The 25886-nt window shown below is 42.5% G+C and overlaps 1 protein-coding gene across 2 annotated transcripts in view; it reads right to left on the bottom strand.

Moving 5' to 3' along the window:
• Positions 1-25886, bottom strand: part of PDE1C (phosphodiesterase 1C) — a 539914-nt gene that overhangs the window by 286518 nt on the left and 227510 nt on the right. The window contains exon 2 of one of the 2 annotated variants that reach the window (XM_068972562.1): positions 14208-14234. The exons of the other annotated variant lie outside the window; for it this stretch is intronic. Coding sequence (XP_068828663.1) covers positions 14208-14234 — 27 coding nt within the window. The remainder of the gene's footprint in view (positions 1-14207; positions 14235-25886) is intronic. 2 annotated transcript variants of the gene reach the window in all.

Here is a 25886-nt window from a genome sequence, read left to right as displayed (position 1 = left end):
GAACTGAACTGATGACCCCTAAAGAACGAGGCTTCTGTTTATCCACCAAACAGGCACTGTTAACACTACCAAAAGGGTTAATTTTCTGTCTTTCTTAATGATGGGTCATAAGTGAGTGAGCCATGATAATAAGCAAATATATGACTCTTACTAATGTCATTGTTGTTTGGTCACTAAGTCGTATTCGACTCTTTTCGACCCCATGGACTGTAGCGCACCAGGCTCCTCTATCCATCAGATTTCTCAGGCAAAAATACTGGAGTGGGTTGCCATTTCCTCTTCCAGGGGATCTTCCTGACTCAGGGATCGAACTCACGTCTCCTATATCTCCTGCATTCGCAGGCAGATCCTTCACCACTGAGACTAAACAATTAGTGTACTAACGATATGGTATACTACAATTAGTAAAATTATCACAAAATCATGAAAACACTGTTATGGACTTGGCGTACCAGCAGAAGCGATCACACACCTCACAGTCCACACTGCACACATCAGGTTCTTTTCTTGAACTATTTAATTGCTTTGCTAACTCTAAGAAACCCTTGATTATGATCTAAATGATAAAACATAACATAGATTAAGAAACTGCTTATTAAAAAATCAACCCACAAGACCTTCATTTATATTTGTACCAGAGGGCAGCAAGACAACACGGGCAACCCTATCCCCTAGTGGCCGAGCACTGAAACTCACAAATTCACAGCAGAGAGCAGGAGCTTGCCCTGTGACTCCAGATAGAGGCACGCTTCTAGAGGTGGTGCACTGGCTCTGGGCTCGTACCAGTTTCAAGGGGTATTTTTGCTGTCTGCTGTACTAAGTAGGAATCTATCCCAATTTATATTGAGGCTCACTTTGTAGTTACCAGCTTTCACTGAAATTACTATGATAACTTTACCCCCACTTATAGGAGAAGGCAATGGTAACCCACTCCAGTACTCTTGCCTGGAGAACCCCATGGACGGAGGAGCCTGGTGGGCTGCAGTCCATGGGGTCGCTAGGAGTCGGACACGACTGACCGACTTCACTTTCACTTTTCACTTTCATGCATTGGAGAAGGAAATGGCAACCCACACAGTGTCCTTGCCTGGAGAATCCCGGGGACGGGGGAGCCTGGTGGGCTGCAGTCCATGGGGTCGCTAGGAGTCGGACACAACTGAGCGACTTCACTTTCCCTTTTCACTTTCATGCATTGGAGAAGGAAATGGCAACCCACTCCAGTGTCCTTGCCTGGAGAATCCTGGGGACGGGGGAGCCTGGTGGGCTGCCATCTCTGGGGTCGCACAGAGTCGGACACAACTGAAGCGACTTAGCAGCAGCAGCAGCATAAGAGATGGGACTGGGTTTCTCTGTAAATTTGTATTGTTTCATTGCTTCCAGTGTAACAACAGGCAATAAAATCTAAGTATTTCTTTTAAGATCCTTGATTTTACACTTTTTAGGTCTAACAGAATATAACAGCATGCAGACTTATGATTTCTGATTTGTTTCAGCATAGAGTATACACTCTGTTTACATAATCCAAACAATATTATCCCTTCAGGACAATTTCAAAATCTCCTTCAATGCAAGATTTAAAGTACTTCTTGTTCTTATAAAATTTAAATGCATCAAAACACCTGTCAAACTGTATATGTCAGCTACATAAACAACGAAATAGAATTCATAAATCTGCTATACAGACAATGAATCACAGGTCATAATGTTGATAATAATGGCAAAAAGACCCTTTATATTTACTAAAACCCAGGAAGAGTACTTACTATGCTCAATCTTTATCTCATTTAACCCTACAACAACCCTATCAGGTAAGTACTATTGTTATTCCCTCCTTACAGATGAAGGAAGTGAGGCTTAGAGCAAGGTTTCTCAGCCGGGGCACTGTGGACATTTTGGACCACACAGCTCTTTGTTATGGGGGGGATGTTCTGTGCATCATCAGATGTTTAGCGGCATCCTTGGTCTCTATCTGCTAGATGCCAGGGGTATATCCCACTCCCAGATGTGACAACCAAAAATGTCTCCAGGCACCGCGAAGTGTTCTCTGGGAGCCAAAGCACCTCCACTTTAGAACCACTGGCTTAGAGAAATCAAGGAGTTTATTAAAGGTCATACACTTAGAAAATAGTAGAGCAGGGATGAGAAGCCTGGCATTCTGACTCTAGAGTGCCTGCCATCAGCCAATAAAACAAAACGCTGTTCACTTTGTGATTGTGTTTTTTTTAGTATGTATTTGGCTGCATGGGGTCTTAGTGGTGGCGCGTGGGATCATCAGCCTCTCACTGCAGCTTGCAGGACCTTTAGTTGCAGCATGTGAGCTCTCAGTTGCAGCGTATAGGCTCTAGTTCCCCAACCAGAGAAAGAACCCAGGTCCCCTGCACTGGGAGCAAAGAGTCTTAGCCATTGGACCATCAGGGAAGTCCCTCTGTGACAGTTTACATGACATAAAATTTCCCTCAAAATAGAAAACTAAATGTGAAGATGAACTATGAGTGTCTTCCTGTGGAAAGATCTTTTATGACCACATTAAACTGGGCCCTTCCAAGTTTGTCTTCCTAACTAAGGCCCATGTCCCAGAGGCTGTCGACCTTGCACAAGGCCCTCCCACCCCACCTACTCCAACGTTCTCTCCAAAAGATGGTCACCAATCACTTGGTTAAGGCTGATTCCACTCTTCAATAAATAAGACACAGTCCCTGTCCCTAAAGAGCAGGGCCATCTGCTTCCTACCAGCTCCCTTACATGACCCTGTTCTGTCTCAAAGTGCAAGCCCTTTGCACAGTGACCATCAAATGCTGGTTTCTCTCTGAGGGATTCCCCCAAGCCTTCAGTGACTAAGCACTTTCCATGTGCCAAAAACTTCTTATGTGCTTCACATATACGATTTCATTCTGGGCTCCCAAGAACGCCAGGAAGTATTAACATTTCCACTGGACCTATAGGAAATGAAAGCTCTGGTAAGAAGGGAACCTCTTCAAGCCTGACCCAAGATTTGTGCCACGACTCATATTTTAGTCTAGCAATGGGTGACTCTAAACCCCCTCTCTTGACCCAACCCTCTGCCCTTCTCCCTTCATGGATGAGCCAAGATTACAGACATGTCTCTTCCAAAGCATGTTCTCGGTTTAGTCTGCTCCCTCCAGCTTGCTTAGGACTTTCATGCAGGTCCCCTTTCCCCAAAGTTATGGGAATAAACAATACAGAGCATAGCATGATGCTAATTCTGCAGAGACACAGGGGAAAATTCAGGCAGTGAACTTTTTCCATGAACTTTGAAAAGGCATTATTAAATCAGAGGATAGAAAAATACAAGGCAAGTTTTCCTTTATCTGATTCTATTTTTGTTATTTACTTTTATGCATAAAGGGTTATGTATTCATGTGTGACTGATTACACTGCTTCAAAGCATTTTAAGTGGTTAAGTATAAAAATAGATAATTTTGAAAAAAATTACTTGGTGGTAGAGGTGAAGAATTTTTCCCCTTTAAATCATATTATTTAAATATAGCTTGCTGGGTTTTTTTTAAGCCTTCATTGAACTTTCCTGAGAACTTCAACTTTTGGGTTGAAACCAAATATGAAAATTTTCAAATGTAAAATGTCTTGATGAGAAAATGAAAATTGACAAAGTAGGGAAATGAACTCCAAAAGGCATATTTTTCTGACCCTTTTGACTTTATTCAGTTTTGAACCACTTCATTTGGAAGTGGGATGGGGTTCAACAGCTGTAAAAAATTATAAAACTACCAGAATAGGAAAAAAAAAATTAGACATTTTTGGTATCTCAAAGATCTGCCTTTAAACCCTAGCCCAATCATTTCTCTGCTTTGTGACATCAGTCGAGTTACTTGTTTTCCCTGAGTTCTTCATCTGTGAACCAGAATCACTGTGAAGATTAAATAAGATAATATGCATGAAGCCCTGCTACGTGGTAGACATACAATAAATTTGATCAATAGAGTACCTTTCAGACATACTTATGTTTTTGCCAAAGTTTATGTTTTGACAAATGTCCTTTTAATATCCTTCTCATGATTAGTTCACACTATTTAGGTGAAGTTAGAAGTATCTAAATCATGGGTAATCTGGCTGGTGGTCAAAGGACCATCACCACAGGGCTAGACTATGTTAATCTGCCAGTGACCTCCATGCTAATCAACAATGTTGCTCCTCCCCAGTGATTCAGTTATAGGTCACAGAGTGTTTGTCATCACTGTAAATGTTGGTTGGTGGTCTGAGCTTTCTTATAGAACACCTCAATTAGAATCAGAGAATAACATTTTTGAGCCAAAAGGAATCATATCAATTCTCATGTTCAAGCTTATCTCTTTCACTATGAGGACTCTGAGATAAGAGAGGAGTTAATTGCAAAGCTAAACTAGTGACAGAATATAAATCTGATTCTTAATCTTTCATCCATACCAGTGGTTCTCAATCACAGGTGATTCTGCCCCCCAACGAACCTTTATGGGGTTTTGCTATTGACATCTAGTGAGTAGAGGCCAGGGATGTTACCAAACACCCTACGATGCAAAGGACAGCTGCTACAAAAACACAAACAGTACCAAGATTAAGAAACTCTGATCTATACTACTGGACCCAGAGTCTCCCAACACTCCAAAAGTTGCCTTATGAGCTGACACGGTTGGGCACTGGACTTGGCTCCCATTTGGAAGTCCTCACCGATGACTGAATTAATCAAGTCAATTCTTCCTCTTCAGTATTGAGGGCTACTGGGATTAGGAAGGATATAGAAACATGCCTACTCAGGCAACTGAAAGTCTGAGCTTAACTTTTGAAGCACAGTGACATGCCAGCATGAGTGCTGCTGAAATCTTACAGAAGCACTTAGGTCTTATTAGGCAATCTAAGAAAACGATTCTCAAAACCATTTTGGCAAAACATCACAGAACCGTCAAATGATGTGTACCACACAGTTATCAAATATTCAGAATAATGTACCACAAACAAATTCATTGATGCTGCACTAAACATCTCCCAGACTAATGGCCTGAATGGAGGAGAGAGAGAAATTGAAGCACTGATGTACAGCAAAAACACTCTCAGAGTTTCCACCCAATGCTACAGTTCCATAGTAAAAGATCTTAAACAGAAAAGCAGATCCAAGGATCTGCAAAGACCCAAGCAATTGTGTATTTTTTTGTTTCTTGCCCTTGCATGCCATCTGGCTTGCTGACCTCATAGGCCTCCACCCTGGCCAGTGTGAAGGCCAAATAGAGCCTGAATGTGGGAGTATGTGGTGATCTGCAAGGATGAGTCACTCATCAATCCAAGCTTATTTACTCCCAGTTCCACCTGGTAATTCCGGCTTTAATTCTGACCCATGGTATAAATACATGAAGGCTCTCAACCTGATCCACTCATAAAGTCAAGCCACATTCAATAAATACCAATCATACCCAAAGCACCATGCTTTTGGGGTCATAGTCCCTACTCAAAAAAATCACAGTGATGTCAAGAAGAATGACAAGCATCCAACTAATTCTTGTATCCAGCACTAAAGTAGTGACGGGGGGACAAACTCTCTTTTAGGTAGAATGATGGAAAGAAGGCCCCATGGACAGAAATGGCATTTGAATTAGACTAGAGGAAAAAGTGGGAATTCAACAGGTAAAAATGAGAACATTCAAAATACTGGGAAAGATTATGAATGAAGAAGGGATGACACAAAACACAAGGCAAATAGGACATCAGCAAAGAGTTGAGCTTGATGGGAACTCAAAGTGAATGGGAGGGAATAAGGGAGACAAAGTAGAAAAACTGAGATGGAGACTGATGTAGAAATCCTTCAAGTTCTAGATAAGAAAGTAGTCTTTATTAGCTGAAAGGAAGCCAGTGGAGGTTTGTTGCTTATCTAGTGACTGTTATTTTCTAAACAGATGTGACATCATCAGAGACACTGTGGAAAAAGGAATCAGACATGGGTGAGCAGAATGGAGACGAAGTAACCAGAGCAACAAGAGCAGTTAGGAGGCTATTCAAGACACTGAGACACAGATAATGAGACTGGACCAAGATCATGAGAATGAAAAGAGTGAGGAGGAAAAGCCCACAACTTATTAGAGACCCCATTATCACCTTTGGAGGGGGAGAACACAAAGCTAATGTTGGAGAAACACACAGAACAGCAGTTCACATAAAGCCACTCAAGAGATACTGGATGCGTGGGAGAAGGGCAGTGATGATCAGAGCTGAGACGGAGGAGGAAAGAAGACCAAACTGTGTCCAGGTGGTCCTCTTTACTCAAGAAAATGACAACTCAGTGCCAAGGTAATTCCTGCTACTGGTATCTGAATAAACCACCCATGCAACTCTGGAAGTCCACGGTTAATAATCCGCCTTGCAAGGCTATATTAAATCCCTGGTCAGGGAGCTAGAACCCACATGCCACAGGGCAACTACTGAGCGCTATTACTCCGGAGCCCACGAGCCCCTGTGCACTGCAGTGAAGACCCCGTACGGCCTAGACAGACAGACAGACTGCCCAGACTAGGTGCCTGAGCTACTTCCTCTACCTCAGCACCCTGTCCTCCCAGGCCAAGTGCCCAGCTCCTGCTAGGCAGACTCTTGAAGCCAGATCCTGTGCCTGTGCTCGACTAAGTGAGTAAGGGATGAATGAGCAGCAGCTGCCTTAAACGCTACAATCGGAGCAAACTACCTATGCGGACCCTCTGTCACCCTCCATTCTCCCCGGCTGTTTCCCCTGAAATCACAGTACTTATAGACCACTTTCCATGTTAACTGCCTTTGGATTATCCTTTGTGGCTAAGTCTCAGTGTCCATCTATGATCTGTGCTCTCACCATACCACTTTGGTCCTTTCTCTGGTCCACTCTGCCTGCCACCATTCACTGTAAAGTCACCCTGACTCAGTTGGCAATCTCGGAAGTTAAACTGGACATATTCTCACAGCTGATCACATGGTTCCTACTACTTTGAGAATTGATTAGTCATCACAAACACATATAGGAAAATATTTTTAAAGGGTTTTATCTCTTAGAAGATTCCCTTGCCCCTTGTATTAGATGTCACCACTAATATTTGGGCTCTAAATGTCAATACTTTACTAGTGTGTGAGATAAGTGCAATTGATGTTCAAGCTGGTTTTAGAAAAGGCAGAGGAATCAGAGATCAAATTGCCAACATCCGATGGATCATCGAAAAAGCAAGAGAGTTCCAGAGAAACATCCTTTCCTGCTTTATTGACTATGCCAAAGCCTTTGACTATGTGGATCACCATAAACTGTGGAAAATTCTGAAAGAGATGGGAATACCAGACCACCTGACTTGCCTCTTGAGAAATCTGTATGCAGGCCAGGAAGCAACAGTTAGAACTGGACATGGAACAACAGACTCATTCCAAATAGGAAAAGGAGTACGTCAAGGCTGTATATTGTCACCCTGCTTATTTAACTTATATGCAGAGTACATCATGAGAAACACTGGACTGGAAGAAACACAGCTGGAATCAAGATTGCCGGGAGAAATATCAATAACCTTAGATATGCAGATGACACCACCCTTATGGCAGAAAGTGAAGAGGAACTGAAGAGCCTCTTGATGAAAGTAGAAGAGGAGAGTGAAAAAGTTGGCTTAAAGCTCAACGTTCAGAAAACGAAGATCATGGCATCCGGTCCCATCACTCCATGGGAAATAGATAGGGAAACAGTGGAAACAGTGTCAGACTTTATTTTGGGGGGCTCCAAAATCACTGCAGATGGTGACTGCAGCCATGAAATTAAAAGTTGTTTACTCCTTGGAAGAAAAGTTATGAGCAGCCTAGATAGCATATTCAAAAGCAGAGACATTACTTTGCCAACTAAGCTCCGTCTAGTTAAGGCTATGGTCTTTCCAGTAGTCATGTATGGATGTGAGAGTTGGACAGTGGAGAAGGCTGAGTGCTGAAGAATTGATGAGTTTGAACTGTGGTGTTGGAAAACACTCTTGAGAGTCCCGTGGACTGCAAGGAGATCCAACCAGTCCATTCTGAAGGAGATCAACCCTGGCATTTCTTTGGAAGGAGTGATGCTAAAGCTGAAACTCCAGTACTTTGGCTACCTCATGCGAAGAGTTAACTCAATGAAAAAGACTTTGATGCTGGGAGGGATTGGGGGCAGGAGGAGAAGGGGACGACAGAGGATGAGATGGCTGGATGGCATCACTGACTCGATGGATGTGAGTCTGAGTGAACTCCAGGAGTTGGTGATGGACAGCGAGGCCTGGCGTGCTGCGATTCATGGGGTCACAAAGAGTCGGACATGACTGAGCAACTGAACTGAACTTAAATGTCAATACAACTGAGTAAGTAGTAGTATGCAAGACTACTATCCATAAGCATGCAAAAATATGTGTATTGAGGTAACCTATCACCCCTTTGGAGAAGGCAATGGCACCCCACTCCAGTACTCTTGCCTGGAAAACCTCACAGATGGAGGAGCTTGGTAGGCTGCAGTCCATGGAGTCACTACTAGTCAGACACAACGGAGCAACTTCACTTTCACTTTTCACTTTCATGCATTGGAAAAGGAAATGGCAACCCACTCCAGTGTTCTTGCCTGGAGAATCCCAGGGACAGCGGAGCCTGGTGGGCTGCCGTCTATGGGGTCGCACAGAGTTGGACACGACTGAAGCAACTTAGCAGCAGCAGCAGCATCACTTTAACTTTCTCAACAAATTATTTGGCTATCCTTTTTTACCATGAAGGTAAAAGACTATATCCACTGAGTCTATGTCAACAATGCCAGAGAGAGTTTCAGGATTCACCAATGAGTCTTAATATGTCTGGGATGAAATGGGCACAGTTCAGCAAATATGCACCTGTTAACACAAGAATACAAGTACTTGGAAGGCAGTCTTCCCAAAGGGTGATATCCACTCACCTTCCTGCCCATCCCCACCCACACACACCAATCTATTATTAACAGCAAAGGTGGAGGTTCTGTTGATGACTCATTAAGTATGCTGATTCGTGAAGGCTGACACAGGCAGACCTGACTAGAGGAATCATTTGCTGGATTTAATCAATTATCGGGTTCATCAAATGTGATTACTGAGTCACATAAAAATCCAACTAAAAGAAGCATTAGACACTTGAGGGAAAAAAATAACTCCCTGTTTTGCCTTGCAACAGACAGAGGTCATTCTGTTTTCTGTGTGTGCAAGACGCACTTTATCCATTACTTTCACGTGCTTGTATCCTGAGCTGTCTTCTTAATGTCCAGAATATTTTAAAGCCATCTGCCCTTTTGAGAAAAACCTAAAGACTCAGCAAAACATACATTTTTAAAATAACTGAAGAAAACCAAAAATACTCAACTATCTCATTAGACTTTAATATACTTATACTTCTAAGCACCATGAATGTTAAAAAATCACGTAGGGTCTCTTTGTGATCTAGCGATGGAAGAGTATACAATAATTTAAGTATCTTCTCCAAAGACCTAATTGTTCCCAACAACATTCAATATTTACATCTATTATAGCACTTACCATATTTTATTGTAATTTTTTTTCACAGTCACACCTAACAATCCCAAGCCTTCCCAGGTGGCATTAGTGGTAAAGAACCCATGCAATGCAGGAGATGTGGGTTCAATCCCTGGGTCAGGAAGGTCCCCTGGAGTAGAAAATGGCAACCAACTCCAGTATTCTTGCCTGGACAGAGCATTCCATGGACAGAACAACCTGGAGCGCTACAGTCCATAAGGTAATAGAATCGGACACAACGGAGTAACTGAGCAAGCAGGCATGTCTACAAGCCTGTGTACCTCTTCACAGAGGTTATTTCACATATATGTTCTTATTTCCAGTATTTTTTAAGTATATATCAATAGCAAATATTAAGTAAACTTTTGTTAAAATGGGAAATTATTGCAAAGTACTATGCATGTAACTATCAATCTAATATCAACTAACAAGAAGAGAGACAAGTTTGGCTCAAGTTAATTGCTCACAGAAATGTCTAGAATTATGAAATATGTACATCAATCAGACAGAGTCAGAACCAGAACTTCCACTAAAAGAGCTAAACAGAGCTAGGATTAATAACAAATTAACAAAAACCTTCACACTAATGAGGGTTTCGTTATCTGGTGACCTTAAAACTCACCCAACTCCTGGCCATCTTGACCAAAGTATTTCCACTGTTCAGTCATATGAAAACGGAACAATAGTCCATGGAGGTCCCTCAGGTGTGTGGATACGTCTTTCCTTGCACTTCTGCCTGGATTTATGCTGAACAGTCACAGTTCCCCTCACACACTGAAATACAGTGAGTGTGTGTTCTTGTGTGTGTGTGTTGGAAGCTCTTCTAACATAGATTTAACTTACTACATCATCCCTCATAACAGTTTTTTTATTTAGGAGTAGCCCAGAAATATTAGATTATCTCTAAGTATCTGTGATTACTTTATGCATGGTCTGGCATGCTTTCTCAAAGATATAAACTCCTCATAGCCAGACCTGACACCCTGAAGCTGTAGCTGTACTGAAAACGACCTGACGAGAATTTCACAGGGAAGCAGGCTTCCCGTGTCATCCTCTCTAGCTGTCAAATTGCCATTTCACCACCTCAGCAAATCTCTTTAAATGATTGGCCTTCAAGGACAAGACCCATTCATAAAGCCAAAGGATGGTTCCCCTTAATTGTGTTGATTTAAAGCTCAATCCAATAAGGCTTTCTGTGCAGGGAGAAGCTTACCTCCTACCTACAGGTGCCCTTGCTAACCCAGTAAAGAGTACTTGTAACACCACTGTTTTGATTGAAATTCTGCTCTTGAAAGAGGTGAATACATTTTCCTTAACACTAAATGTGAGACTCAGTAGAATCACTATCCTCAAAATATCCTTCTTGTGGGCTGCTAAGATCTGCCTGGCATTTTATGAAAAATGTAAAGAAAGATGTCTACCTCAGTTGGGTTGTAGTTGTATAATGGTGACTTTCCAAGCTAGTGGATTTTTTTTCTTATCATTGCTTTGGAAGGTAAATAAATACATGAGTGAAATGAAATTAAACTTAGCAAGAAAACTTTAAACAAAGGTAGATGATTTGTGTATCTTAGGCTGTCTTTCCCCTCTTGTTCAAAGCAAACCTATAAGATTTAAAGCTTTTTAATGTAACATTTGAGTCATTTCATTTTCCTACATGAAGCCACCAACTTTACTTGACTCATTATTAACTGAAGCCAAATAACTACATTTAGAATTCAACTAACCAGCTGAATCCACACTAGTATGCCTGTCCCTAACATGAAAAATCCAGTCCATCCTAAAGGAAATCAGTCCTGAATATTCATTGGAAGGACTGATGTTGAAGCTGAGACTCCAATACTTTGGCCACCTGATGGGAAGAACTGACTCATTTGAAAAGACCCGGATGCTGGGAAAGATTGAAGGTGGGAGGAGAAGGGGACAACAGAGGATGAGGTGGTTGGAAGGCATCACTGACTCAATGGACATGAGTTTGAGTAAACTCCAGGGGTTGGTGATAGACAGGGAGGTCTGGCATGCTATAGTCATGGGGTCGCAAAGAGTCAGACATGACTGAGTGACTGAACTGAACTGAAATGAACATGAAAAAGGCATCACAGCTATTCCCAGTCCAAATGAATCAACCAAGAGACAAGCATATATTCAAACATACCAGCATCAGAGAGGGGTATCAAGATATGTTTAAAACTGTGTACCATTCATCAAATTAGGTATCCATAGACTCCCAATTTACAGATATCTGGAAAAGGTCTCAAGCAAGATCATTCTGCAAAAGGTTGAAGGTTTGATTCATGAAAATGGCCTCAAATTCATTAACACCTTTTCATCAAGAGATATAATCTATGTCCCCTTCTCTCAACTCTGGATGGGTTGTGCAATGCCTTAACCAATAAGATACAGCAGAAATGACACTGAGCCAGTTTCAGGGAGACAGCATCTTCCACTCTTTATCTCTTGGAACACATGGCCTAAGAAGCCAGCTAAGAGTTCAACTCCCCTGAGATCACCTTGCTCAAGCTCATGGAGACATTTTGGAGGACGAAAACCATGTGGAGAGAGAGAAGAAATGAGGAGCCCCAAAGCTCCCCAATGCAAATGAAGACTCAATCTTGGAAGTGGATCCTATATCCCCAGCAGCCCTGGATGACACCAGGTGCATCAGATCCAAGACACCCAGACAAGTCCTTCCTGAATTCCTGACCTACAAAATCATGAGCAAAGTAAAACCTTTGTTCTAATCCATAAAAGTGGTGATAGATTAGCAGACATGGATCTATTTCATATGAGGATAGGTATGTGATTAAAACAGAGAAGGCAATGGCACCCCACTCCAGTACTCTTGCCTGGAAAATCCCATGGACAGAGGAGCCTGGAAGGCTGCAGTCCATGGGGTCACTGAGGGTCGGACACAACTGAGTGACTTCAGTTTCACTTTTTACTCTCATGCATTGGAGAAGGAAATGGCAACCCACTCCAGTGTTCTTGCCTGGAGAATCCCAAGGACGGGGGAGCCTGGTGAGCTGCTGTCTACGGGGTTGCACAGAGTCAGACATGACTGAAGCGACTTAGCAGCAGCAGCAGCAGCATGTGATTAAAAACAGAAGAGCTCAAACCACGCCTCCATTAATTTGCACTTCAGTTCAACACAGCTAATAAGCTAAAATCAGTCTTTTCTTTACATTGACATCAAAATGCAACAGTGTTCATGTGAGATATGCAAAAATATGCTTTCCTCAAAAGTTGACATAGTAATTTGAAGCCTGACAGGTTTGAGCAGGTCTCCTATAAAACTCCCTCTTACCTGTCTATTTATCTCCCCTTAAAATAAAATTGAGGCAACACCGAAACATCTTATACCCCTAGTTAACTACATGTAAAAATGATAAATTACCTTTTACTACTGATGACTATTATGCCCTCTAATCTGAGTGATTAATTTACACCATTCTTAGTGGTTCAAATGCAATCACTACCATGAGCCTGATGAATCTGAACAAGACAGAATTATTGGCCATCTTTATAAGCTTACTATATTTAGAGAAGTACAGCAACCCTCTAGGAAGCTTTAAAGTTTTAGTTCATTTTCTCTCAATGAGTGTGAACCTCCTCACTGCATATCAAATGATGACACCACTACTTTGGATTACTGACTCTATTTAGAAACCATAGGACATAGGAGCCTCTACTATGAGATGAGACTCTCTAGAAAAGGTCCTATTAAAGGCATCATCTGAAGGTAACACTATTTTTAAAAGACTTTTAAATTTTTATGCATTTTCTTTTTTTTGGCTGCACTGGGTCTTCATTGCTGTATGCAGGCTTTCTCTAATTGCAGCAAGTGGGGGCTACTCTCCAGTCATGGTGCGTGGGCTTAGTTGCTCTGCAACATGTGAGATCTTCCCGGACCAGGGATCAAACCTATGTCCCCTGCACTGGCAAGTGGATTCTTAACCATTGACCCACCAAAGAAGCCCTGAAAGTACCATTGTTGAAACCTACTGGAAGATTTTAATTACAACAGTAATTTTTTATCTCATGTAACCTGTTTAAAGTCACAATACCAAAGTCAATTAATGAAAAGCAGACACTAGCCTTTTAGACTGAGCCGTAGGCTTCTATTGCTTGGCCAACAAAAGACCTAAGCGGCTCCATTTCTATGGAATGTGCTTTCCAAACTCTTCGCAATAAAACAGCGTAATGGAGGATGATGACAGATGATATTTTACTTTAAATTACCCTCTTTATGGTTAAATCAAAAGACTGCCCTTAAAGGAATCTGTATCTATGTTGTGAGCGCAATAGCATTTTGTCAGCAAATCAGCCTAGGAGAATCCAAAACCTGAACGTGCATTTGAAGACCTTTCTGTGCTCCCATCCATAAACCTTGACACACTCGCCCTCAGTTCAGCCCCACTCTGGTCAAGGTTTAGTAAAATCACTGGACAGTTCAGCAGTAGCGAGTGTGTAAGCAACTGGACCCACTCTTATTTGAAGGTATACACTTACTGAGCCACACCAAATGCCTGCAATCAGGTTTTAATTACAGCAACAGCAACTGGAAGATAAAGCAGGCAACTCACTGAGAAGGAACCAAGACTCTTTATTACAATGAATGTCCATCATGAGCTTGACTTGTGAAGAACTGTGACACAGAGGAGTCAACCAACCAGCTCTCCTTTCTCAGAGAGACGCTCTTACCTCTGGGACGTTTTCTTATATTTCCTCCTGTGGGAAAAGAAGCATAAACACAGATCAGAAGAGAGTCTGCTGCAGGTGGTAGGTGAGAAAAAGCTTCAGTGGGGATGGACAGAGGGGTGAACACTGTAGAAAGCTCTCTCTGTGAGGCTGGTGGATCTCAAAGCCCACTTCAGAGTTCTGTGTTACAGAATGCTGTGCTTGAATGCACAGAACCACAGTCTTAGCAGTTACACATAGCATCCCCAGAGGATGTTCCGCCCTTTCCCCTCTGAGGGTACTGTAGCATCTTGGTTGAGATCAGACCTTAAAGACAGCAAAAACCAGGTTCAAATCTCAGCCCTTCAGCAGGTTCATGGGGTTGTTGAGGAATAAATGGGCAGACGCTTGCAAAGCATGTCTTATACCTGGCATATTAAGTGGTCAATAACTAGTGGCTATTCATACTGTCATTATTGTTACTATTATTCCCATCAGCTTGTAATGAAGTCTCTTTAAAGATTTGCCTTTTAAAATATAAATGTGTAATCATGCAGCTAGACCATAAGATCAGACATAAGGTCTTCACAGAAGGAAGGAATGAGGGAGGGGTCAATGGGAATGTCTAAAAGCAAAAGCCGTGAGAGGAGCATCAGGAACTTGCTACTCACTGGCTCAGCTGTGAGCTCGGTCCCCAGAAAAACAAGTCCCAGGAAGCACAGTGGCTGGAGGTCTACTCCACCTCTCCTGTTTACGTTCCTCATTTAGAAGGGGCAAATCTTTTGGGCATGGGGCTTCTCAGTCTATCAGAGGGAGGTTACATCTGCCCTGTCTCTCTTACCTGGGTCATTGTGGCATTCAAGGAGGAAATGGCCATAAAAGTTTATTTTCCAATGTATCCTGATGTTTTTCATGTTTGTGTCAACTTTTGTAGATTTCAAAGACCCTCAAAAGAGTTTAAGAAGACTCTTTACTGGAGGGGATTAGAGGAAAAGAAGTGGTGAGAGAGGAAAATGCACCTCCCAGAAGGATCTCCAGGAAGGGCAATGCTTCCCAGTTGTCCCTGGTTCCACATCAACATTCCCATTACAGTCACTGCACCAGGAAGCCAAGCCACTAATTTGCTAATAGAACTGTAAGTCGCACATGCTTTTTTTTTTTTTAAGGCACAGACGTGTCAAATTCAGAATCCCTACAACCTACGACACTTTGTTCAAATGAAAACATACATGACGATGTGACATGTTAAATGAAGTAAGCCATGTATGGCATCAAACCCACAGTGTGATCTTGACCTGATATGTACAAAGAAAACACACCAGAATGATAAGCATGAGCCCAGGGTAGTCGGTGAGTGAATCACTACTTTTATTTTTACTTGCATTAATTTTCTATATTTTCTATTTAAATGAGCACTTCTATTTTCAATGAGCATTAAATGAGGTTGCAATTAGAAAAAAAAATGTACAAAATATTCACATACCTATATATATAGTCACATATACAGATATACATATCTATAGGATGAACACACAGAAATATTTACATGTTTGAATTATAACATATAGATAGGAAAGACAGTTAACCAACAGTTGACCCAGTGAGTTAGGGCTTGGGGTATAGAGTAAACTACCTGTGTTCCAATCTTAGCTGTGGCACTCAGCTCTACAGTGCTGGACCATATATTTGACCCCTCTGAGCTTCAGTTTCTTCATCTGTAAAATGGAAATAATCAGAGCACCTCTCTCAAGACCTTACAGTGAGAAATAAAGATCACCCACCTGAATTTCAGCTCCCCAAAGGGAGGTTTTTTATATGCCTCTCCACTGTATCCCTGGAGAAGGAAATGGCACCCCACTCTAGTACTCTTGCCTAGAAAATCCCATGGATAGAGGAGCCTGGAAGGCTGCAGTCCGTGGGGTCCCTGGGAGTCGGACATAACTGAGCAACTTCACTTTCACTTTTCACTTTCATGCATTGGAGAGGGAAATGGCAACCCGCTCCAGTATTCTGGAGAATCCCAGGGATGGGGGAACCTGGTGGACTGCCGTCTATGGGGTCGCACAGAGTCGGACACGACTGAAGCGACTTAGCAGCAACAGCAGCAGCCACTGTATCCCATTGCTTAAAACAATGTTTTGCACTCCTTCCAAAAACTGTGGTGGATGTGCACTGACCATCCTAGACACCCCTCTCCAGCAGTGACAGCTCACACTCACCAGGCAGTAACAAGGGCAGAGGTTTCATCTACAGGCACAGAGCACAGTGACCCATGGGTGTGACCCATGCCCTGGAACCTCGTTAGAACTGCTGTCTAACAAACCGAGATAAGAAGTGTTTGGCAAGACTGGAAAATAACCCACTGAAAGTGTGCAAGGACCAAAGGTAAGGGGGCTATCAGACCAGATGGATGCCCCTGGTTCCCATCCAGAAACTCAACTAGTTCTATCAACAAAGGGCATATTCAGAGGCCAGAAGAAGAACAAGCTTTGCTACTGGCTTCCACAGAACTCTCCCAGCATCTGCCAAGGACCACATACCAGCACCACTGAGAACCCTGAGAGCATCAAAATGGACAAAAATAAGAAAAGCTGCCATTTTCAGCAACTACTAGTAGCAAACACTTAATATATATCACTGCTGCTGCTGCTGCCAGGCAGCAGGCAAAAACACTGGAGTGGGTTGCCATTTCCTTCTCCAATGCATGAAAGTGAAAAGTGAAAGTGAAGTCGCTCAGTCTTGTCCAGTTCTTAGCGACCCCATGGACTGCAGCCTTCCAGGTTCCTCCATCCATGAGATTTTTCCAGGCAAGAGTACTGGAGTGGGGTGCCATTGCCTTCTCCAACATATATGACTAATCCTCATAATAACCCTGCTGAGATCCACTCTGTGAAAGAATCTGAATTCTAAAAAAGGAAATTAAGACATGTTACCAAAAGTGTTACTTTGTTCTAACGACCAAGACTGAGAAGTGGCTCAGGCAGTTTTGTCAGAGAGGTAGATTTGATGGACTGGGGCAGGGGTTGGGGCTGCGGGGACAGAGTTTGACAAGGAGAAATATGTAAGAACATGGGGCAAGCTGGTGAGGAGGGTATGCTTGGTGGACTCAAACCAGCTCAGCTCAGCCAGATTCGAAAGCAGATAGCAGGTTCTAAGTCTAAAAAGTGCTCAAAACAAAGCTACTCAAGAAAAATAATAAAATGTATACATTAAAAAAAAGAGGACACCAGAGAGAAGGGGGGGGTCATCTCTTACATCACCCTGTGGAAAGGTGATAGGGCTCTGGAATGTGATAAACCTGGTTCAAAACCCAAGTTCTCCTCCTCTAACTGAGACTCAGACAAGCTCAACACTAGAGTAAGCTTTAGCTTCCACATCTCTAAAACGGGAGGAATGAGCTCAGAGAATATAGTGTATTGAATTATCTGGCACCGTGCATGCCATGTAAGGGCCATTCTAAAAGGTTAAGGACTCTTTGCCCCTCATTTTCAGTTTCTGGAGCCTAGGGGTCCTGTCATAGGGCTCACTGTGTCTATCCCAAGGGTGTGCACATCAACCAGCACATGTTGGCACACAACAAATGTCTGCTGGCAAAATAAATATATCATTTGTAGCTGTCACCCACAACTACCGAAATATGGGTTGTGCCTTTGGTAGACCCAAAAAAAGAGAGACCAAAAATCTGATTTCCAGTCCAACTCACCTCCCTGACACTCACTCCCCACTTTCATCAATGCATTCCTGAACTCACACATTCTAAAGTTCTCCCTTCCCATCTTGTCCCATTTAGACAGACAGCTCCCTCATCAAAGGAGACCCAACCCAAACAGTGTCCTCTTACACTGGAGCTGAAAGGTCACACAAGAGAAAATACAGATCTATGGAAATTGCTCTACTGAAGATCCTACTCACCGATCATCTTGACTCAGCAAGATGGTGAGGCCCGAGTCCTATGCTTTCAGCTGAGATATCACTTCCTCCTGAAAACCTTCTAGGGCCTCCCACACGGAATCATCCCTTTGGTGTGTTCCACGGTGACTGAGCTCATCTGTTACGCTGATGGCAAGATCAAGGGCTTGTCCAGTATCTGCTAATGGTTCTCTCTTGCCTAACATGGTGCTTAACAAATGACAAGTGCTCAATACACTGTTGCTGTGTGAATGAGTGGATTTATCAAGACACTAACCAAAATGCTTTCTTTCTACTCATTTTTCTTCTGTTCAGTGATAATTCACTATAAGCAGTGCGGACATCTACCACACACATGGTTTTCTACACACAGGAGAAATGCAATGAGAGAAAGCCTGGGAGAGGACAGTGGTGGGATGCTCACAACTGTTGAACACCTCCTCTGTTCCTTGTCTGTTACCTAAATTAACTCACTTTGACCTCCGACAGAACTTAGGAGGTTAATGTCACTTTATAGTTGATGGAAGGGATGCCCAATGGCTCAGCAGGTAAAGAATCTGCCTGAAATGCAGGCGATACTGGAGATGCAGGTTCAATCCCTGGGTCAGGAAGATCCCCTAGAGAAGGAAATGGTAACTGACTCCAGTATTCATGCCTGGGAAATCCCAGGGACAAGAGCCTGGAGGGCTACAGTCCAAAGAGTCGCAGAGTCGGACATGACAGAGCAAGTAGGCATACGCACATACTTGATGGAAATGAGGCTCAGAGAGTTTAAGTGACTTGACTAAGGATACAGAATCCTGAACCGATTGAGACAGAAAGCAAACTCTGAAGCCCTCCAAGAAAACTGAGGAAATTAGTCAAATAAGTCAAAAGATGCCTGGAGGAAACTTAGACACTAGACAAAAACAAACAAAGCCAACAATAGAAATGTACTGGGCTCTTTCCATCCAAATGCAGGAAATGAGCTGGATTAAAAACTAGTTTATTCTTGGCCTTTTGTTTTTAAGAACTTCAACAGAATTTGCCCCTGAAAGACAAAGGAAATGTTTTTAAATGTTTTGTTTTGGTTTCTCAAACTTATTTTAAATTTATAATTTTTGGAATGTTAATACATCAGAAGTCCCAAGATTCACGTAGCTAGACTAAGCTGATTCAGACCATAGATAATGACCAAGCTGCTGTGCTCTGGAATCTGGACAGAGTAGGGGATGGAGAGAGCACAGCCCTACACCGAGGCAAAAGGCAAAACATCTTCATGAGGCCAGACTGAGGAAACTGCATCCATGAAAATCTGGACCACTTTGCAAGCTCTATTCCCCGGAATGTACTCTGCCTTACTCACATGCACACATACATGGCATTGGTTGTTTGTTTACTCATTTGTTTAAGGAGAGGCATTATGGCATAGTGCTTGAGATCACTTACCTAAGCTAAACCCCTTCTCCGACTTACTGTCTAATAAGCTATGTGACCTTTGGCAACTTACATCACTTTCACAACCACCAGTCTCCTTATCCGTTAGATTTGGGCAACAGTAACGTGCACTTCACAGGCTGATGTGAGAGATGAATGTAGCAGTGGATGTAAAACACTGACCACAGTGCCAGGCATCCGGTAAATGTTCAAGTGCAAGTCAGCTGCTGTATTTAGAATAAAAATATCACATAACTAAGAATGATATAATTCCATAGGTTTCCAAATTTTGTTTGGAAAAAGAAAAGTCTTTCATTGATTAGAAAATTTTAAATAAAAAAAAGTTTAAGATTGTTTCTAAAGTAGAAAAACTGAACACCCAATTCTCCACGTTTTAGAACACCTGGGCCACAAAGACAGCAAGTGCTAATCTCAGTCCTACTAAGGGGAGAAGGAACTAAATCCCTGCCCAGCTCTCTCTGTTCGCCCATGCCTACGGGAGCCTGCAGGCTCTTCATTCTGACACCCATCCAGCAGTGGTCCCTGTTAGCCTAGCAGAACCACACACTTTCCTCTAATGTCAAAGCTGGATTATTGCTCAGAAAGAAAGGGAAAGAAAAAAAAAAGGAAAAAAAGCTAGGTATTTAGGAACTAGACACTATGATAATCCTTAGAAATATCTAAAATTATCTTTTAAGAAAAAACCCTTTTTATTGATATTTCCCTAAAGGCTAAAGCCCAGTGAGTTGCTTACACACTCCCTAAGCATCCTCTAGAAGTTACAACTAAGCACAGAAATATCATGCTATAACTAGAATCAATAATGGACCATATCCATTCACCTGCTAGGCAAATTAAAAGACTCCTGGTCTTCACTGAAAAATCAATATTTGATTAAGTCTGGAATGTTGCTATGGAACTGTGGATTGCCTAAGAAGTATCAAATAGTGTGTACATGTTCTGTGTACAGGCACATGTACAGAACAGGGGAAGTGATGAGCTCCCCGGAAGCCTTCAGTCCCTTTACATCCAGCTGAGCACATTCTGACAAGTGGCTACCGAGGCAAGAGCAACATTGAAAATCAAAGAGCACTGACCCCCAATATTTAAAAAGTTTCCTTAAAGCTGTCCATGATTGTGTCATCCAGACCCTTAACTTCTAGACCTTGAACTTCATTCTACCTCTCTCGGCCCCAGTCAGAGAGAGAAGGGATGAAACTAGGCCAACTTAAGGAGTGGTTCCAGCCACAGTAAACACAGTAAAGTAAAGCCAAGAGCTGAATAGACTCAGCAAGGAAATAACAAGAAACAACGGAGTGGGGAGAGCGAGGATGCTTTTAAAGAGCTTTGTTTGCTTTTTGGTAGCTAGGAGTTTCCAAAATACTGGACACACCTACAACCACACATAAGTTTCACACACTTCAAAGTCAAACAGAGGACCTGGGAATCCTTCCTGATAGCCTGGGTGAGTGAGAGCCAATTAAGCCTTGAGGTTAAATCATGAAGTGCCTGGCAGTCTCACTTTTTTAAAGTGAGTATCTCTGAGTAAGAGCCATATGGTTACTGCAATAATGAGGTTTATAAATAGGCTTAATATCCAAACAATCTGGCTTAGAAAAACCAAAACTTGTGCTTAGGCTCCAGGTTGACAGCAAGATACCTCCCAGTTGAACACAAGAAGGTTTTCTGGTCTGGGAAATGGAATATGCGACAACTCCACGTGCATGGTGAGAATTCCAGTTCTGCCTGAAATCTTCTCTGGGGTTTCTGGGCAATAATGACTCACACTGCTCCAGATCCCATCAGATTCCATCTCCATCCTTCCTTACTGAGATCACTACTGCTACTGATGCACAGACAGCTTTGGAAATTTTGGTTCTCAGGCCTCAGTTCCCTCAAGGGAGAGGAGATTGGGGGACGGACTCAGAAAAAAAAAAAAAAAAGCACACAGCAAGACTCAGGGAATTAAATACACATTCTCACAAGTTCAGGTCACATGTGGCTCATTCATGTGAAAGTGGACTGAGATAAAATGCCACAAATACCCGTGAAATAAGCAAGGACCTGAACGATCATCTGATCCTCTGGTTTTGTTTTTTAGTGGCATATGGGGTACAGACTGAACAGAACTGAATATCCCCAGAAAATTCCACTGAATCTGTCTTAAACCATTTGTACAGACTACTTTAGATGTTGCTGAAAATGGAAGGCCCTTATACATTTCTTCTCATTTCTACCAGTGATTTCATATTCCATGATACCCATGTTAAAACCTAGATTTGCAAAAGCTATATATATTAATTGCTTAACGGATTTTCCCATTTTTAATTTTTTAATGTAATTTTATTTTGATCTTCCTTGTTGCTTTATTACTTTGTAAAATTATATTTATTTATTTATGGCCACACCACTCCGCACATGGGACCTTAGTTCCCCAACCAGGAATCGAACTCCCACCCCCTGCGGTGGAAGCACAGAATCCTAACCACTGGACCACCAATGAAGTCCTCCCATATTTTTAACAAGTAAATACCAATGAGGGGGGGAAAAATATATATATATATATACATATATATATAGCAATCTCCTGGCACATTCAAGCAGACTATTTGAGGGGAGAAGGAGAAAAAGATACTAGAGAAAGTGAGTTTTTCTTCTCTTACTCGCTCAAATATTTAACTGATAAGCTACAGAATGAAAAACCATGTGGGCAACGATTCTATTTTCCTGCTCTGCCAAAGATCCAAGGCAGAACAAAAAATAATGAAATGACATAAACTCACTTTCACCTGGAATAACCCAACAATTAGGAAAGATTTGTTTCTGCTTCAATTTTCTAAAGAATTTTTCTGCCAGATTGTCTATTGGGGAAAATTCTCCTATAGATTCATACTCTTTCATTTAGGGCTCTTAGAAAATTAAGATCATGTTTGGGGACAGCAACTCCCAAAGTATAGAATTCCAGTATGTTTAAACTAGTGATGAGATCAAAGTCAAATGAAGGAAACCTTCGAGAGAGTGGTGTGGGGTTGAGGATGGTGAATCAGAAAACTGAGAGCATCCTCATCTGAAACAGAGCCGTGCATAAGATACTCAATGTTTAACTCATTTCTGGGAGCAAATGTGTTTCTGTCTAGTGCTGGCTTGGTTGTGGCAAAAAGAGAAATCTCTAAAAAGAAGATTTAGTTCAAACTACACGACCCCCAGTGCCTCAGTGGTCAAGAATTCACCTGCAGTACAGGAAACAAAGGAGACACAGGTTTGATCCCTGGGAAGATCCCCTGGAGGAGGGCATGGCAACCCACTCCAATATTCTTGCCAGGAAAGTCCCATGGAGAGAGGAGCCTGGAGGGCTGCAGTCCGTGGGGTCATAAAGAGTCAAAGACAGCTGAAGCCACTGAGCATGCACACACCCACACACCCACACACCCACACACACACACACACACACACACAGGAAGTCCCATCTGTACCAGCAACAAGTCACAGTCACTCCACGCAGTCCCCAAGGCTCCCACATTCTCACAGGCCTGTGTCTTCATCGCCCCCCGTCCCCAGCCCCATCATTTGCCTGCAGACAGCTGTTCAGACACAAATATCCAAATCTCCTGGTCATGCCTGCTTCTCTCCTGGGCCTGGGTTAAAAATTCCAGCACTCAGATTACTGTCTAACAGGCCCTAAAATATGACCCCTCCCAAAAGAAAGCTGAAACCTTCCTGTGAAAAGCATTATTTGTGAGCAGATCAAGCACTGTTTCCCTCTAGCTTAACATCCACTGCTTACAGCTGGGCAGTGAGCCCATCAGTGGCACCAGTGAAAAAATATAGAAAGGCTGTTAGAAAAAGAAAACAGAAAGTAAATGCCACACTTGTAGAAGTCCAAACAGTACTTTTTTGCATAAGTGATCTATCCCTCCATTCACATATTTACTTACACTTACAGTGTTCTAAGTACAGTAAAACTGTGTGGGTGGGAACGGGAGGGATTTTTGTGACCTCCTTCCTGGAAGCCTGGCTCCTGCTTAGATAAACATCAATGAGAAAAGCTGAAAACAAAAATATTTCTTAGTATCTGTGACAACACTGCCAGAAGGGAGATAAATCCAAAGGATTGAGACAAAATCTCACTCTGCAGATATATTCCTGAAACCAGAGGAGGGGTGGGTTTTTAATTGAATTATCCAGAGAGATGCTTGAATTTTCTACTCTATTTTTCCCATGTAGATTTAGCCAGAACAAAAATGTATCTTCTGCCAAGTTTAACTTCAGAGGGCAGTCTAATGTTTTTTAAGCCTTTCCTATCTACTCCCGTAGCACTCCTTCCGTCTTCCTCCCAACTTGTTATCATAACCTGCTCCTGGCAGAAAGCAGCTGTTGGTCATTTATAATTTCAGGTGAATGTTAAGTCAATCCAACAGCTCCTTGAAAGCAGAAGTCCTTCTTGTTTCCTCTAAAATCTTCTCTCACAACAGAATCATCTAGAGTAGGCTGCTGTCTGGACATACACTCCGTAAACTTCAGCAATTTAAATATGGCAAAAGTAAGGTCAATGCTCAAATTACAGGGGGCAAAAAACCCACTCACCTAGCAGATGCACTCCTAGAGCCCATTCAGAGCCCCACAGTCAACTGAATGAATAGGTTGAGCATTCAAACTAAATTCTCCTCAGCTACAGTTACCTTCACTGAAACTGTCCAAATTCCCAGAAACAAGGGCTTTGAACAACTCTTTCATTTTTTCTAACCATGACTAATTTCACTCAGTGGTTTCATAGGCAGAGTGGCAGTTCTAAGCATTCATGAGGCGTGATTTACCATGTGCTGCGTGTGCTTAGTTGCTCAGTCGTGTCTAACAATCTGCAACCCCACGGCGCACAGCCCGCCAGGCTCCTCAGTTCATGGAATTTTCCAGGCGAGAATATTGGAGCAGGTTGCCATTTCCTAATCCAGGGTATCTTCCTGACCCAGGAATCGAACCTGTGTCTCCTGCATTGGCAGGCAGATACTTTATCACTACACACCCTGGGAAGCCCGGATTTACAATAATTCACCCTTATATTTCACAAATCAGCCACAAAGGATGCTATTCATGAAAACGTTTATAGTTTCTCACAGTAACAGACCAGGCTCCAAGTAACAACCTAGAATAGTATAGTAAGTAAAAGTAAAAAGTCGCTCAGTACTGTCCGACTCTTTGCGACCCCATGGACTGTAGCCTACCAGGCTCCTCCATCCATGGGACTCTCCAGGCAAGGATACTGGAGTGGGTTGCCATTTCCTTCTCCAACCTAGAATAGTAACAACCTAGAATAGTATAGTAAATATAAAATATTGGGGGGGGGGTAATTTAAAGACTTGTAAGACCTCTTAGTATATTAAAAAGCAGAGACATTACTTTGCCAACAAAGGACTGTGAAGAAAGCTGAGCGCCAAAGAATTGATGCTTTTGAACTGTGGTGTTGGAGAAGACTCTTGAGAGTCCCTTGGACTGCAAGGAGATCCAACCAGTCCATTCTAAAGGAGATCAGCCCTGGGATTTCTTTGGAAGGAATGATGCTAAAGCTGAAACTCCAGTACTTTGGCCACCTCATGCAAAGAGTTGACTCATTGGAAAAGACTCTGATGCTGGGAGGGGTTGGGGGCAGGAGGAGAAGGGGACGACAGAGGATGAGATGGCTGGATGGCATCACCGACTCGATGATCATGAGTTTGAGTGAACTCCAGGAGTTGGTGATGAACAGGGAGGCCTGGTGTGCTGTGATTCGTGGGGTCCCAAAGAGTTAGACACGACTGAGCGACTGAACTGAACTGAACTGAAGACCTCTTAGAGCCATCCTCAGACAAGAATCAGAGAAGTAGAGAAAAAAAGGGGGGATATTAATCTGAATCTGAACTACTAAAACACACTGGGGGGTAGTTTTAATATTAGTAGGCTAATATTCCACTGCTGGATTTATTCAGTGTCTCTAAAGTGTAGGAAAAGTCTTGGTTATTTAAGAATTTCAAGTGTTTGGAATCTGGATAAATAGTATTTAATGTTCTTTGGATGTCCAATAGTGACTTTCAGCCAAAATACATCCTCAAGTTGATTTTCATGCTTCTAGTGGCCTCAAGGGAAAGGAAAGCTATATTTTAATTGAAGACTGAATACTGGGTCCCTGCAATAGGCCTTTGGAAGGGAGTGGAAAAGAATGGTGGGAGGACCACTTTTGGATGGCTTCCCAAGTGGCGCTAATGGTAAAGAACCCACCTGCCAATGCAGGAGACATAAGAGACACAGATTCAATCCCTAGATCAGGAAGATCTGCAGTAGGAAATGGCAACCCGCTCCAATATTCTTGCCTGGAAAATTTCTTGAAGACGTCTTACAATAGAGGAG

The sequence above is a fragment of the Capricornis sumatraensis genome, chromosome 5 (assembly GCF_032405125.1).
Source record: "Capricornis sumatraensis isolate serow.1 chromosome 5, serow.2, whole genome shotgun sequence".
Classification (NCBI taxonomy): Eukaryota; Metazoa; Chordata; class Mammalia; order Artiodactyla; family Bovidae; genus Capricornis; species Capricornis sumatraensis.
The sequence above is the reverse complement of the archived record's forward strand: the minus strand, read 5'-3'. Positions and strand labels throughout refer to the sequence as shown.